At 42.4% G+C, this 16,947-nt stretch overlaps 1 protein-coding gene across 2 annotated transcripts in view; it reads right to left on the reverse strand.

The window, feature by feature from the left end:
* Positions 1-16,947, reverse strand: part of BBS5 (Bardet-Biedl syndrome 5) — an 83,691-nt gene that overhangs the window by 24,706 nt on the left and 42,038 nt on the right. For both annotated transcript variants that reach the window (XR_004539590.1, XM_033945923.1), the window contains exons 8-9: positions 10,565-10,627; positions 10,084-10,218 (exon numbers count right to left, since the gene is read on the reverse strand). Coding sequence is in view for 1 of the 2 variants with exons in the window: in XM_033945923.1 (XP_033801814.1) it covers positions 10,084-10,218; positions 10,565-10,627 (198 nt within the window). In the remaining variant the exon portion in view is untranslated. The remainder of the gene's footprint in view (positions 1-10,083; positions 10,219-10,564; positions 10,628-16,947) is intronic.

The following is a 16,947-nucleotide window of genomic DNA, read 5'->3' on the forward strand; positions in this document are numbered from 1 at the left end:
ATTTTAGTTACCACTCTCAGTGAAATAGGACTGGGGTAGGCTACTAGAATCAAGGCCTGACCAGCTTTTACCCCATAAAGATTTATCAGATAGAAAACTTTAGCCTCAGGGTGGAGTTTGGTTAGTTAGTTCTACACCAATGGTGTTTTGCTGTCATTGGACAGATTCATCCTGTAGCATAAATATAGTTCACAGTATTTCCTACCAAAAACTGGACTTTCAAACTACCCATTCTACAAAGGGCAGAAAGTTCCATTCAGAATTTTAATGATTTTTTCTTTTTTTAAAAAAATATATTTACATGCAGAAGTATGTAAATATATTTTTTTAACATCAAACAGCTCAAGGCAGAAACAAATTGTCATAATATTATTGCAAAATATGATATAGAATTTAAAGTCTTAAAATACATTTAAAGAATGCTTAGATTAACATTATACGAAGATGCCTGAGGTTTAGAGGGAGAGGTAAGCAGTTTGTCCAAAATGCAAAACTATGGAAGACACTTATACAGGGAATATCTCCAGATACAGAAATTTTGGGTTGATCTATGGACACATGTGGAACATTTAGATGGTGAGCCTATACTCCGACTATTATAGATGTGTCTTTTGGATTATATAGATGCTTTAGAACTTCAATCAGATGCTCATGAACTATTTGCTCATAAAGCATGTCTTATTGCAAAAAAGCCCTAGAGTATGTGATCTTTCAATGATCAAGTCTCAGTGCTACCACAGCAGTGAAGCATTAGGGGGCAAGGAGGGCGAGAGATGCTGGACTCAGGAAGGGGGTGGGAAGGGAAGAGAGAGATCTAGGGAGGGGATTGAGAATGAGAAGGAGAAGTCTAGATGCACAGAGGGAGAGAGTGACTGGATCTTCATTACTGTATGTAATTTTTTTTATTATCAATAAAAATTGTTTAACACTAGACTCGAAAGTGTCCAGAGAAGAGCGACTAAAATGGTTAAGGGGTTGGAGGAGTTGCCGTACAGTGAGAGATTAGAGAAACTGGGCCTCTTCTCCTTTGAAAAGAGAAGGAGAGGGGACATGATCAAAACATTCAAGATATTGAAGGGAATAGACTTAGTATATAAAGACAGGTTGTTCACCCTCTCCAGGGTAGGGAGAACGAGAAGGCACTCTCTAAGGGTGAAGGGGGATAGATTCTGTACAAACGTAAGGAAGTTCTTCTTCACCCAGAAGTGGTGGAAACCTGGAACGTTCTTCTGGAGTCTGTTGTAGGGGGAAAACACCCTCCAGGGATTCAAGACAAAGTTAGACAAGTTTCTGCTGAACCGGAACATACGCAGGTGAGGCTGGACTAATTTAGAGCACTGGTCTTTGACCTAAGGGCCACCGCGTGAGCGGACTGCTGGGCACGATGGACCACTGGTCTGACCCAGCAGCGGCAATCTTATGTTCTTATTATAAGTTGGCGGCCTCTTTGTTGTACTGGGAAACAAAGATATCAATTGCAGGTTTGCCCCAATGTTTAGATATGGTGTGGAAAATGTCATCATTTGTGGAGGTTCAATTGCCAGCTGAATTTGCCTACCAACTGGTTACTTTGTCTACAAAGGTATGCTGCTTGAAGTTGCACTTCAAATTTTTACCGTTTTTTTAGCAACATGCAAGAGATCTGAGCCACCTTGCTTGTTGATATGGAACATAGCTATTTACTTATCTATTTTGATTTGAGATTATCTTGACCCTAGGAGCCATAGAGAGGCCAAGGAGTAATACAGTGGTTCCTTGGTTTACGAGCATAATTCGTTCCAGAAGTATGCTCGTAAACCAAAATACTCGTATATCAAAGCGAGTTTCCCCATAGGAACTAAGGGAAACTCGCTTGATACGTTCCCACCCACCCCTACAACCCCTGAGGCCAGAGGCACTGCTCTACCCCCCCCGAGAACCGGCATTGCTCCCCCGAAGGCCCCCATACACGATCCGCCACCCCTCCGCGATCCAGCATCCCCCCGTTCACGTCGCACCCCCCCCTCACGCCTCGATCTGAAATCCCCCAGCACCCACCCGAACATGCTGCTTACTCCCATCTGGCCACCGGCACCGGCACCAACGCACAGGACATGCCAGTGCCCGAAGATCTGCGTCCTCTTCTTTGCTGGGCCTTGAGCATCTGTGCATGCTCAAGGCCTTCGAGTTCATGCTCTCTCCGAGATTATCACTCGAAGGCCTTGAGCATGCACAGATGCTCAAGGCCCAGCAAAAGAGAGGACGCAGATCTTCGGGCACCGGCATCGGCATGTCCTGTGCGTTGGTGCCAGTGGCCAGATGGGGGTAAGCAGCATTTTCAGGTGGGTGATGGGGGATTTCAGATTGCGGCGGGGGAGGTGTGCGATGCGAGCGGGGGTTTGCCGGATCGCGGGGGGGAGGGTGCCGGATCATGGGGGACACCACTCGCAAATCGAGGCAAGCTCGGTTTCTGAGGCACTGATTTTGCAAATGTTTTGCTCGTCTTGCAAAACACTCGTAAACCGAGGTACCACTGTACTTTGTATTGATAATAGTTATTCTTGAAGGTAAAGCAGAAAATTTCCAATGAAGGGAGTGCATTAGATATATGGGTGTATGCATCCTTCAGGATCAGAATGATTGGTAGTTCATTTTGAATTGTAGTTTTTTCAATTACTGATTAAATACCAGAGATCTTTATCCCAGAAAGTCAGGACTTTATTCAATTTTGGAAGCAACTCAAATAAAAATATTGTTTCCTTTCCTAATAAGGGACCTCTTATCAAGTTTGATTGTAAGAGGTAGTGGATCTCTAACTCTAATTGTAGCAAGTGTAGGTATGGGAAGAATTGTTTGCAGGAAACAATTTCACAAAAAGCAAAGTTATTTGCTTGTAGCAGGTATTCTCCAAGGACAGCAGGATACATGGTCTTAAATGGGAGTGATGTCATCTGATGGAGCCTGGATGGAAACACTCTTCACCTTGTTTAAACAGATTTTTAGAACATTGCATCACACACGTTCTTCTGCTTGCTGCTCTTACGCGGGACCTAGCCAGTCAAGTTTTTAACTTAAAGAATGCAACTCCAAAGGGAAGAGGGGGATTATGCATTGTCACCATTACTGTTTAATATTTGGTACTAGGGTCAATGCTATTCAACATATTTCTGAGCAACATTGATGAAGGGTTAGAGGGAAAAGTTTGCCTTTTGGTGGATGTCACCAAGATTTGCAACAAAGTAGACTCTCCAGAAGTAGTGGATACCACGAGAAGAGATCTAAAAAAATTAGAAGAATTGTTGAATGTTTGTCAGTTCAAATTTCATGCAAAGGGGGCAGTGATGTCAAGTCATCATGGCAGTAGCCAATCCCTGCTCTGCGCTGGCCTGAGGATGATAATTATTGATTTTTGCTGTTTGATGTGACTTTCTAAGGGTCAACACAAAGGCTGACTGAGATTACAATCAGTTCCCTCTGGGGCTGATGTTGAAACGACGAGTGCTCAATTTTGTAAAATTTACTTACACTAAACCGCGTCCTGCAAAATGTTGGCAAGGCAATATGGCATTTGCCCTGCTGGGAAAAATCAATGAGCACTGCGCCCTTGCAGGATATGGAGGCACTGGTGGAACCAGCTTTGGATGATTCTGTGGTCCTGGATATTGATTTCAGACAATAGATGATAGAAATAAAAGTGGATTTAAAGGTGATTTGAGCTGATATTACCACCTTATCATTGGAACTGCATGGCAAAATTGCGGCCTTGGGCCACTGGATGGAGGAGGCTGAGACACATGCGGAGGAGCACGTGGATGCTTTAATGGCCTTAGAGCAAAATTATAAGGACTGCAGGGAAATGGACACTTACATTTTGGAGAAGATCTCGAGAATAGAGGCCGGCATTGTAATTTGTGATTTTGGGGGCTGCCTGAAATCCCGGTCTACAATAAAGTACAAGATGTTGTGCAATACCTAGTCTGTGCTATTTTGAAGGAAGAGTGCCTCTCGTTAGACACTACGGCAGTACAGTTGGAGTGGGCGCACAGATCTTTGGGCCCACCTTGTCCTAAAAAAGCCAAGAGAGATGATTGCTTGTTTTTGTGATTATAAATTCAAAAAATGGGTTCTCTCTAATTGCCCGAGCTCTGGGGCTATTCGCTGGGACTCATATACTAATGAAGTTTTTCAGGATTTGGCATCTATTATGCTGTAGCGCCACCAGGACTTGAGACCACTGACCCAAATGTTGCAAGACGCTGGAACCCAATATCGATGGCAACATCCTTTTACACTAGCTTTCCATAAGGATGGCAAGCTACAGCAAGTTCATTCAAAGGAAGAGGCTATGCCTTATATCCTAAGTTGGCAGAGGAATCCTCATCTTTGCAACCGCCGCAAGGGACTTCTCAAGGGCCGTCCCAGCTACCTAGATGGCACTAGACACCTACAGGGAAAAACAGACTGCAGCATCAACAGTCACACAAGTCTAGCTGGAAAGCCATACACTTGATCGAGTTTATTGACAGCATTGAATAATATTTTATGTGTGTTTGCTTTTGCAGGCAGCTCTGAGTGAGTCTATGAGCTCCCTTGGGTGTGCTGTAAGATTTGGGCTAGCTCTTGGTGGGCCTGGTACTCTTGCTTATGCATACTAGAAGGTATAACCATTTGTATATCACGGTGTTTGTCTTTGCTACTCAGTCTGGCTGACTTTACTGGGCCAGTGGAGAGGGGATCACTTTCCCCCTTTCTCTTTTTGACAGTGCAGTTCTTGGGGTTGTTTTCTTTTGGATCCTCAGGCCTGCACTTTGGTTGTTTTTGCTTGGAAGGGGGTAGTTTTGATGGGAGATGCATGAGTGAATTCTGTATGTATGTGGAGATGGCGACTTTAGGTATTATGCATGAGTGGTTTGACTGGTGGGAGGGATGCCCTTGGCAGATTCTTTACTTGTACTGTTTTCAACTTCTTTTTGTTTTCTGTAGTGGTGGGATAAATGGAGTGTAGACTTTGTTCTATAAATGTATGAGGGCTGAATACCCATAGGTAGGAAAAGACAATTCATGTTTAAAGAACTTTTGCGATTGTGAGCTGACAAAGCTTTTATTCAGGAGACACATTTTCTAGCCAAATATGAACACCTGCTTAAACACGCTAAATATCCCTATGTATATTTGGCTTCTATTAGAGTTGCCAGGAAAACAAGAAGGGTGGACATTCTTTTTTGTGCTAACCCCTCCCTGCACAGGAACAGTAAGTTATGTCAGAAGAGGCAGGAGGCGCTAGAGAGAGGGCCTCTGGATCCAGCCATCAAGGTCCTGCTTCGATTGCTTGTGCCACCGGGGAAGGTGCTGTGGGGGGTTGGAGGACCATCTAGGGGGAAGAAGGGAATTATGATATGGCCAGTGGTGCCCTGCCTCAATCATCTGTGCAGCCAGAGGGAGGTGCCAGGGGGAAGAGGAAGTTAATTATGATCTGGCTGGCAGTGTCCTGCTTCAATTGCCTGCGCCACTGAAAGGGGGTGCCAGGGGTTGGAGGACCATGTAGAGGCAGGAGGAAGGGAATAAAGATGAGGTGCCAATCCGCCCAAGGGTTGGGTTGGCTGTGGATGACTGCTTTACCGCTTAGAAATGAGGGTCTGTGATGCACCTCCCTGATCAGGTTGGGACTTCTTTGACTGCTGAAAGGTGAGAGGCAAATGTGTGCATGCTCTTGTGCCTTCCCCCCCTCCTTTTCCAGTTATTTCTCTAGAAAATGTTGCCAGTAAGTTTTTCTGGTACACAAATGCTCAGAAGGAGAGAACTGCATTAATGTGAGTTAATTTTAATGCACATTAGGCATTTAACGCGTTAATTGCATTAACACATTAAATGTGCAGTCCTAATATTGAGTATCTGCTGGAGCCCAAGTCTTCCTCTGGTGCGGACTCTATGGCTTCCAGATCCAGCATCCTTTTGCACTGTTGCTTGGACCGACTGCTTTGTCCAGCTTTCCACCCAAAGAGTCCAGAAAAAGGTCTGGTTGGGGACGAAAGAACTTGAGCTTGTACCCCTCCTGTACAGTGTCCATCATCCAGCAGTCTGTAGTGATTTCCACCCATGCTTCCCAATAGGCCGATAACCTCCAAAGAACGGAGGCTTGGCCGATGGCTTTGCGTCATAACTGCTTCTTGGGAGCTGTTGTGGAGTGGGATCCTGAAGATTGGGGATATCTGGCGCCTCTGAATCTTTGTCTTGAACTTTGAAATGGTCCATCAAGCCGAGTAACCTGTTTCCAACAGCGGCCAATGTAGGTCGCAAGTACCAATTCTCTGATATACTCAATGAATAAGAGCACCTCTGGTAGGGATTTATGCCTCTTGTGAGGTGGGGAGGGATCTGAAAGTAGATCTGAAGACACCTCTTTAGAGAAGACCTTTGGCTCTTCCCCAAGATTCCTAGGAATGCTCTGAATTAGATTCATAAAATTTCTCCAGAGGAGATGTCCAAATCTCTGCCCATATTGATGTACTGACTTCAGGTCAGGCATTGGCTGGAGCTGTAGAGACACTGAGGATGCCCAATGAGCTGACAAAGATTCCTTCCCCAAAGCACTGGAAATCAACAGAAGTGCAGCTGGCATTGACTCCAAGCCCTTAGAGACCTTGCATCAAAGTGTCTCCTGCAGACAACGCATTGATCTCAAGGATTGGTTGGACCAACTCTAATCTCATGTCCAGCAAAGAAGCATTCCATATTCTCAAACTTCTTTATGAACTGTTTTTCAAAGGCTTCCACTGACAAAATGTGGGCATCACAGTAGGAGTGGCTATGTCCACCTGAGCCACTTGGGGTGCACAAAAGCAGAGTCTCAAGTCTATGAAAGCTGCTGCACCCTCTCTAATACTATGGAGCAGCACTTCTCAACCCAGTCCCCAGGGCACACTCAGCCAGTCAGGACTCCAAGACACCTACAATGCATATACACAAAATTGTTGTGAAAAGGGCATGTTTAGGAAACTACTCAAGACGCAACTATTTATAGATGCCTTTTTCTAGTCAATAATTGTCCTCCCTGGCAAAGCTGATGAACTGTTCATGACCTCTTAACGTGGTTTTAGTTTGTAGATATGATTTTTAAGGATTATTTGTATGTCTATGTTATGATGATTTTGTTTTAAATTATGTATGTAATTCTATAAACCGTTTAGCTTTAAATGGTATAGAAAATTTTAAAATAAATATATGAAGGAAGCAGTGTGTGCAAATCTATGTAATACATACTCATCGTATACACCCTGAAAACCCAAAAGGATAGAAGTGCCCTGAGAACTGGGCCAAAAACCACTATTATGGAGGATAAGCAGGCTTCACATCAAGGGTATTCAGAGGACACTGGCAAACTAATAATAATAATAATTTAATAATTTTATTTTTTGTATACCGCCATACCCAGGGAGTTCTAGGCGGTTCACAACAGTTAGATGAAATACAAACAATGCGGCTGAAATTGAAGAACATAACAAAGCAATCATGAAGTCAAACTAGTTATACGTCTACAATTTAAGTGAGAGAAAAGATTATATACATTACATACAGTAAGTATATACAATAAATTTAAGAGAAGGAGACAAATGCATACAAGCTTTAAGGAGGGGGAGCAACAATCTTAAAAGAATGGGAAGGGGAATGGTGGAGTACGTTAAGGAAGTGGTGGGGTGCGTTAAGGATTTGGTTTGTTGAAGAGTTGAGTTTTGATCTGCTTTCTAAAGTTGAGATATGAAGAGGCATCAAGTACAATTTGGGTGAGCCATGAATTTAGTTTGGCCGCTTGAAGGTTCTTTCCAAGAATCTTTTAAGATGACACGATTTCAATTAGGGAAAAGCGAACAGGTTTATTCTGCGGGAACTCTTATTATTGTAATTCAGGTTGAAGTGTGGGTAAAGATAATCTGGTGACATACCAAATACTGTTTTGTAGCAGATGTATGAGAACTTAAATAGAACTCTGGATTCGAATGGCAGCCAGTGCAACTTGTGGTAGAAAGGGTTATGTGTTCCCATTTCTTAAAGATGAGATGGACGGCGGTATTTTGGACCAACCTCAACTTCCTGGTGATTTTCTCGAAGGCGTCTAAGTATATGATGTCACAGTAATCCAGAACACTTAGGATAGAAGACTGTACCAACAGACGAAAAGAGGCGTCAAAGAATTTTTTGATGGTGCGGAGTTTCCAAAGCACCGATATGCATTTCTTAAATACTAGGTCATAGTGTTTCTCTAGTGTGAGATGCTTGTCTAAAGTGACTCCTAGTGTTTTTAGGGATTGCTCAATACAGTAATCCAGCCCATTTACATGTAGCGTAGTTTCCTTGATTTTGTAATTTGGGGCTGCCTAGAAAAATTTAGTTTTTTCCGAGTTTAGCTTTAATCTAAACGCTGACATCCAAAGTTCAACCTGATTTAGAATGAATGATAGAGAATTTATCAGCTCTGATGAAAAACAAGAGAGCGGAATGACTATGGTGATGTCGTCCGCATAGATGAAGAATTTGAGCTTCGGTGCTATGTTTTGAAGAGGCACAATGCTGAGGTGTCTCTGCATCCACTTGACATCCTGCATTGGGATCTCTTGGCACCACTGAAAATGCCAAGAGCAGATGATTTATATAGACAGGACAAGATGGGTAACCCAAAGTCAACTGGGATATGTAAAGAGATGGGTGGCTGACTGATGGAAAATTATATATAAAGTTTAGTAAGATTTGAAGAACTGGCATGAGTTAAAGGGTGTGCAGGAAGCTAGTTCAGTGTAGAGTGAGTGGCTATAGTCACCACATGTACTGAAGGCTTGACAGAAGAGTTAGGCTTTCATCACCTGCTTCCTAAAGTTGAGGTAGCCTAAAGTCAGATAGAGTATGGAAGTTGGTATCACACTGGTGTAATTTCAAGTTATAATGAATAAACGTTGATTTGTTTTATTATAATTCTGTTCATAAGAAGCAGTTTTAAATTAGGTCAAAATTATCTGTAGTTTTAGTGTTAAAAATAGTGTGGTGTGATCTAGCAGGATCCAAAATGATATAATATATATATATATATTTTACCATCAATGGAAGTCTCATTCTGTTTACAGTTACAGTTTTCTTTTGAAAACTGCTTTGTACATTAACACTAAAATGCCCCACTTGAGGTTCGTTTACTCCAAATTAATATTCTATGAGCATACCCCAAGCCACTATTATTGAAATATAAGCATCCAAATCGAACTACTGAAATATCTTCAATTGCGTTCAATTCTGGTCTCTTTATCTCAAGAAAGATATAGCGGCACTACAAAAGGTTCAAAGAAGAGTGACCAAGATGATAAAGGGGATGCAACTCCTCTCGTATGAGGAAAGACCAAAAAGGTTAGGGCTCTTCAGCTTGGAAAAGAGAAGGCTCAGGGAAGATATGATTGAAGTCTACAAAATCTTGAGTGTAATAGAACAGGTACAAGTGGATCGATTTTCCACTCTGTCAAAAATTACAAAGACTAGGGGGACACTCGATGAAATTGCAGGGAAATACTTTTAAAACCAATAGTAGGAGGAAATAATTTTTCACGCTCTTCCAGAGACTGTTATAGGGGAAAACACCCTCCAGGGATTCAAGACAAAGTTGGACAAGTTCCTGCTAAACTGGAACATATGCAGGTGAGACTGGACTCATTTAGAGCATTGGTCTTTGACCTGGGGGTCGTCGCGTGAGTGAACTGCTGGGCACAATGGACCACTGGTCTGACCCAGCAGCGGGAATTCTTATGTTCTTAGAATAGTTAAGCTCTGGAATGCGTTACCAGAGGTTGTGGTAAAAGTGGATAGCGTAGCTGGTTTTAGGAAAGGTTTGGACAAATTCCTGAAGGAAAAGTCCATAGTCTGTTATTAAGACATGGGGGAAGCCTCTGCTTGCCCTGGATTGGTAGTATGGAATGTTGCTACTCTTTGAGTTTTGGCAAGGTACTAGTGACCTGGACTGGCCACCGTGAGAACAGGCTACTGGGCTTCATTGACCATTGTTTGACCCAGTAAGGCTATTCTTATGTTCTTATGCAATCTCCTGTGAGTTGTTCAGCAAGAAAGACCTACTTTTTCTTCCATTTCATAGTCAACTCCAAATATAGGATTAGCAGCGTAGACTCTGTGCAGTGAATTTATTTCCTTCACAGCTTCTTGCAGTTTCTCCACAGGGTCTATTTTAAAACCAAGAACATAGCCACCACTCTGCAAAAGAAAACCAGACCTCATTTTTAGAAATATACATACTGTAGCATTCAAATATTTCATGCATATTCAGTGTCGCTATCCATAGAACTGCTAAACATATGTATAGAGAGGCAACTGCCACCATTATAGGAATAGTGGTGATATTCAGCTTTTTTGCCATTACAATTTAAATTTCTCAACTATAATATTGCCACTTCTGCATAGATGGCTGGAACATCTTTCCTTTACCCAGGCATTATAAGGATGCGAAGCATTTTCAGCAGTACAGTCTGCATACTATTGCTGAAAAGACACAGCATAGCCACTGCTATAATGATAAAATACTTCATTGAACTTTCCTTACCTGCTGAGAGCTTTCTATGACAAGTGCCAGACCAAACTTTGAGTCTCTGATCTTTATTGAGCGCTATTCATAAAATAAAAGAAAGGTATAAATGTAAATTAAGCACTGTTTTTGTTTCTTCATCATTAAACTAAACACTAATGCATCCTGTACCATGTAAGCAAACCCTCAGCCTTAACTAGGAAGGTTTTGCCTAAATATACTCCTGGGGGTTCTGAACAACTGTGAAATGCAGAATTTCCCCTCCTCACAAAACTGAGTGGCGTGCAGAATTTGGCCAGCTGTTTGGATCAAAGAGCATAAAAGCAGTAGGGCTCATCACCACTTAGTTTTTCTGTTTTTTCCAATTTATTCTCCCTGCAACATCTTCTTTTTAGTGCAGGGAATGGTTCAGACACAGCATAGCTCTATGTTTAAATATATTTATTCATTTTCAACATGCATAGAAACATCCATAGCAAAACAGAACAAAGTACTTACATTTGTGCACAAAACAATCCCTCCCTCCCACCCACCCCCAGTCCCCCCAACCAAATATAATCTCTGAGTGTAGGGAGTTCAGCACAACACAAATTATAGGTTCAAGAGTCTACTCCGGGCCATAGGTGTAAGAGTTAACCAAAAGCATACAGCATAGCTCTATTTGTTTGAACCTTGCAGTGTAGAGAATTACACATGGACAAAGTTCGTCCCTCACCCTGTCCCACAGCCTCTGTCCTCGTCCCCGCTGACTCTGTCCTCATTTGCATAAGCCTTGAACACTTATGATTTTATTTTTTATTTATTTATTTATTTAAAATCTTTATTCATTTTCAAAAATTACAAGTGTACAACAATCATTCATAAATATCTTAATTAATCACTTGACATTCTTATTTGTAATATTCCAAATAAATAATTATATAAGAAGCCCACCCCTCCCACTCATATACTAATAAATAACAATTATCAATTATTATCCTTCATAATCCCACCCCCCCTTATCTTGTCCAATATTTAGGTGTTTAAGATGTCTGATCACCAGAATAAATCGTCAATGGCCCCCAAATCTTTTAAAACTTATAATTGCCTTGTTGTAGAGCAAATACCCTTTCCATTTTATAAATATGACACACTGAATTCCACCAAAAAGTATAATTCAGTTTAGTATAATCTTTCCAATTCCCTGTAATCTGCTAAAAAGGGACATTATTTTGTACAACTGTTTATAAATCACAAAGAGTCTTCCATTTCTATCTGTTTTTGGTATAACCTTCCCAAAGAGTCAGTTGCCTATGTTTTTACATCACCTGGGAAGGTAATTGGATTGTCTTTCAGACATGGGTGTACAAGAGAACCTAAACTGTGTAGTAGATGAACAGGAAAATAAGTGTCTATTAAATGTTAGAAACGTTCCTTGATGCCAGCAATGATGGATGAATCTATTGCAGTAACAGTAAGATGCTTCAGCAGCTGGGCACATAATGGAAGGACGTTGCAGATGGCAGACAAGACATAAATGATGTCATTTAACAGTGGTTCATTGAAATTCAAAAGCAGCTTCTGCAGTTATCTGTAATCACTGGATTCAGTTGCCAAGTGTTTAAGATGAGTTAAATTTTTACATATTGATACTAGTCTCAAGTTTTTAGAGAATGACATATGGACAAAGTTTATACCTGTTCAATCCCTGTGGGCTCTGTCCCCATCCCCACCTTGTCCCCATAGGCTCTGTCCCTGTGTCATTCTCTAATGCAGTGCTTATAGTCTCCCACTATTCTCGTGAGAATGAAAGGACAGCTCAACTGGAGAACACAGGCACCACAGATACAACACAGTGAGAACCCTGCAGTGCCTGAACCTGAGCCACTTCATGCAGTAAAGTGAACATGCTGCAGAGAGAGGAAAGCAGATGAACTGGTGAGCAGTCTTGAGGTTTTTAAACTCTGATCCTGATAGCTGGATTCTTAGGCTGGGAACTATCTGTTTCTTTTATTTGGGGTGGGGGTGGGGAGGGGGAGGGGAGAGCAGAGAAGCATACTGGCTATCTGCTTGTCAAAAGGTGAGGAAGGACAGCCAGGCTAGGTGACTACTTGAGTGGGAGGCAAACTGAATTATGACCTGGAAAGAGCAGGCAGGTAGGCTGTTTGATAGAAGAAGGGGAGGCAGAGCTAATGGACCGGTTTGGGATCAGCAGATTAATTGGGAGAGAGCTGGCTGTATGACAGGTGAAAGCTTGGAGAGAATAGGCTTGCTTATAAAAGGTGACTGCCTGACTGGGAATAAACTGGTAAGGACACAAGTTGAGCATAAAGAGAGAGTATGTGTGCAGTGTTCTCCCCAGCGCCTTTCAGCCGGGCGCCCCGCCCGGCTAGATTAGGTGAGCGCCCGGCTGTCATCTTGGCTGCAAATTCGCCTCCGCCTGACTTTTTTTTTTTTTTAAGCGCCAAAAAAAGGGTTTTCAGCTTTACTTTTTTAAACAATTTTCCTACTGCTGGTCGATTTTTACAGTCGCAGTTGGAGGCAGGGGCTGCAGGCTCATTATGACCCAGTGCACAAACAGGAAGAACCCCGACATCGTGTTTACTTTTGTTCTGCAGCTTATCACACAAGACGCTCCTGCACAAAGCGAAACCAATCGGAAAGAGGAGAGGCGGAAGCTTGCAGCTGCGTGCTTCAGTAACTGCTGCTGGCTAACGGAGGGAGAAGGTACCGAAGAGAAATGAAGTAGGTCCGAGAAATAGATTCGCTACAGGCTAAGGCGGGAGATAGGGCAGGGAGGAAAGCTTACAATTTGGTGTTCTTGCTTGCTTCGGGTCTTCCTCGTTGCCGGGTCCTGCCTACTTTCTGTTTCCATGAAGGCAGGACCCAGCAGCGAGGAAGGCCCGAAGCAAGGAAGAGCTCCAAGTTGTAAGCTTACCTCCGTTGCTGACCTATCTCCTGCCTTAGCCTGTAGCGAATCTGCCGACCGAGGTGGGGGGGGGGGAGAAGAGATGAGGGGAGAGAAATGCTGTTACTGCTGCACCCAATTAGGGGGGAGAGAAATGCTGCTGCTGCACCCAATGGGGGGGGGAGAGGAAGACCAGGGAAAGGAGAGGAGAGGAAAGAGATGCCAAGACCATAGGAGGGAGGGAAAAGAAAGGAGATACCAGACTATTGGGGGGGGAGGAAAGGAGACAGATGCCAGACCAGGGGAAAGGAAGGAAGGAGGGAGAGAAAGGAAGGAGTGGAGATTACAAGATAATGGAGGGGGTAGGGGAGAGGAGTGAAATGCCAGGGCATGGGGGAGGGGAGGGAAGGGAAACTAAGGAGACAAATGCCAGACCAGAGGGAAAGAAAAGAAAGGTGCCAATGCAAGGAAGCAGAGGGAGACATAGGAGAGGAGAGAGATTCCAGGGCATGAGGGGAGGGATGGGAAGAGAAATGCTGCTGAAACATCCAATTGGGGAGGGGGGAGAGGAAGAGAAGTGCTGCTGCTGCACACAATTGGGGAGAGAGAGGGTGGAAGGAAGACCGGGGAAGGGAGAGGAGAGGAAAGAGATGCCAAGACCATAGGAGGGAGGGAAAGGAAAGGAGCTACCAGACCATGGAGGGGGGAGAGATGTCAGGGCATATGGGGGGAGGGGGAGGAGACAGATGCCAGACCAGGTGAAAGGAAGGAGAGAAAGGAAGGAGAAGAGATGCCAGATAATGGAGTGGAAGGGGGAGATGGAAGGAAAGGAGAGAGATGCCAGGGCATGGGGGGAGAGAAGGGGATAGAGGTGCCAGAGCATAGGGGAAGTGGTGGAGACAAAAAAATGGAGAGGGGGTGAAGCTGAAATGGAGAGAAAGGGCACAGGAGTACAAAGGCGCAAAGTACAAAGGTCACAGAGTACAAAGGAGAAAAAGGGCAAAGGATATACAGTTTATTGGGACATAGAAAGAGGGAAGATGCCATATGGAACAGAGAGAAGGCGGACACTGGATGGAAAGGGCAGAGAGGGTGGACAGTGGATGCAAGGGGGAGAGAGAGAGAGGGCAGAGGCTGGGTGGAAGGGGCAAATCGAGAGGACAGATGTTGCATGGAAGGGAGCGAGGACAACCGCTGAATAGAAAGAAGAGAGTGAAGAGATGATTAAAGCAGAAACGACAAAAGGTGGAAAAAAAATTTGTTGTTGCTTTATGTAGAATCAAGTAGTATTGTAACTGTATTGATTAAAGTTTATCAATAGAAAATGGAAATAAGGCAGTTTTTTGGGGACTAAACCCCTTTCCTCAGGTCAGGACAGGATACCATTACAGCAGTATACTGTACTGTCTTGAAGAAAGATTTGGCCTCTGAAAGCTAATTACTACTAATTGAAAAATGGATTAGTCCAATAAAATGGTATTTTCTTATTTCTCTCTTCCCTGTTTTATTTATATTTGTTAATTTGTAAAGTGGTGATTGTTATGTAGCAGTTTTTTCAAATTTACATCTACTGTCTTTAGATTTTGCACAGTATTAGGGTACGTGTCACTGTTTCTTTGGTGTTGCATTGTACGCAGAGTCTGGTTTATTGGCGTTTCAGTTTAACTTTTGTCTACATATTTCTATTTTTAGTTTGTGATTATTCCATATTAGGTGAGGGTGTATCTCTGTTCTGTGTGTATGAAAAGGACATGGCTTTCTGTTAGCAATGACTGTACAGGATCAATTGACTGTGCAGGATCTGGCTTGTTTAGTTTTACAATGCATGTGTTGGTGTTCTAGTGCTCACTGCAGTGTTTAAGATGCTGCCTTTTCCTAGGTGCACCTTTGTTGTGTAACTCATGGATTATTACTAAAAATAACTTTTTTTATATAGAGGAGGGGGTTATTAAAAAATGATCAGCACTGGCTGTCATATATAGTTTCCAAGTTTCCAAGTTTATTGGTTTTTAATATCCCGACCATCAAACAATTGTCTGGCCGGTTAACAATCAAATTAAGAAAGAATTAATAGTAGTAGAATGTGAAAGGAAATATCTTAAATTAAACATAAATGACAAAGACTTGACATACTGGAATGTGAGGAAATTGTGGGGGAAGGGAAAAAGTTACATTGTATAGAAGAAATGGAGAGAGTGGGGGGGGATGAACATGAGGAGGGGGGAGCGTTAAAGTAATGAATAATGGATACTTGCCTGATGAAAGAAAGAGAGGATTTTCTAGGTTTGGTTAAATGCGTCCCGAAATAAGAATGTCTTTAAATTTGTCTTAAATTTAGCAAGTTGTTGTTCATCACGGAGATGTTGTGGTAGTGAGTTCCATAATGTTGGGGCGGTAATAGCGAAGTTGGTTTTACGAGTATAATAAAAGTCTTTTAGGGACGGTATAAAAAGGAGTTTTTGGTCTGAAGATCTCAATGTGTGAGGGGAACTTTGGGGTATAAGAAGTTTGTCAAGAAAAGTTGGTTGATGTAGAAGTTTGATTTTGAAAGTGAGAAGGATGATTTTGTAAGTAATACGGTAGGAGATAGGAAGCCAATGAGCTTCCTTTAAGAGAGGAGTGACGTGGTCAGATTTACTTTTCTTATAGATAAGTTTTATAGCGGTATTTTGTATTAGTTGGAGGCGTCGTAGTTCTTTTTGAGAGAGGCCATTAAGAAGAGAATTGCAGTAATCTAGGTGAGAAATTACCAGAGAATGGGTCAAGATGGTGATAGAGTCAGTGTTCAGAATGGAAGTTAAAGATCTAATGATGCGGAGTTTAAAAAAGCAGACTTTTACTACAGAGCTGATATGATCATGGAAGGTGAGATTGCTATCGATAATGACGCCGAGTAATTTAATTTTAGTTTCCATTTGTAATGGAGTGGATTTGATAGAAATAGTTCCGAGTAATGATTCTGATTTTTTGATGGGAAGTAGAAGCACGCGGGATTTATTTATGTTGAGTGCAAGTTTGTTTGAGTATAGCCAATCATGTATGTTATCCAGTTTATTATTTATGTCTTTTATATCTGAAATATTAGTAGTGTTGATAGGATGGAGGAGTTGAATATCGTCAGCGTAGGCGAAAATTGTAAATCCGATGGATTGGGCTAGTGTAAGGAGGGGAGAGAGAAATACATTGAATAATAATGGAGATAGAATTGAACCTTGTGGTATTCCGAAAGTTTGTAATTTGGCTGAGGAAATTTCATTTTTTACGCAGACTTTGGAGCTGCGTTCCTGAAAATAAGATATGAACCAAGAGAGTGCAGAGTCAGTAATGCGGCAGTCTTTTAATCTGGAAATGAGGAGAGAATGGTCAATAGTGTCGAAGGCAGCAGAAAGGTCTAGAGAGATTAGAATAACAGATTTTTGGTGCTCATGGTAATATTGAATGGTTGAAGTGAGACCTAGTAAAGATAGTTCTGTAGAATGTGAGGAGCGAAAACCTGTTTGGCAAGGATGTAATG

Source organism: Geotrypetes seraphini, chromosome 5 (genome assembly GCF_902459505.1).
Source record: "Geotrypetes seraphini chromosome 5, aGeoSer1.1, whole genome shotgun sequence".
Lineage (NCBI taxonomy): Eukaryota > Metazoa > Chordata > Amphibia > Gymnophiona > Dermophiidae > Geotrypetes > Geotrypetes seraphini.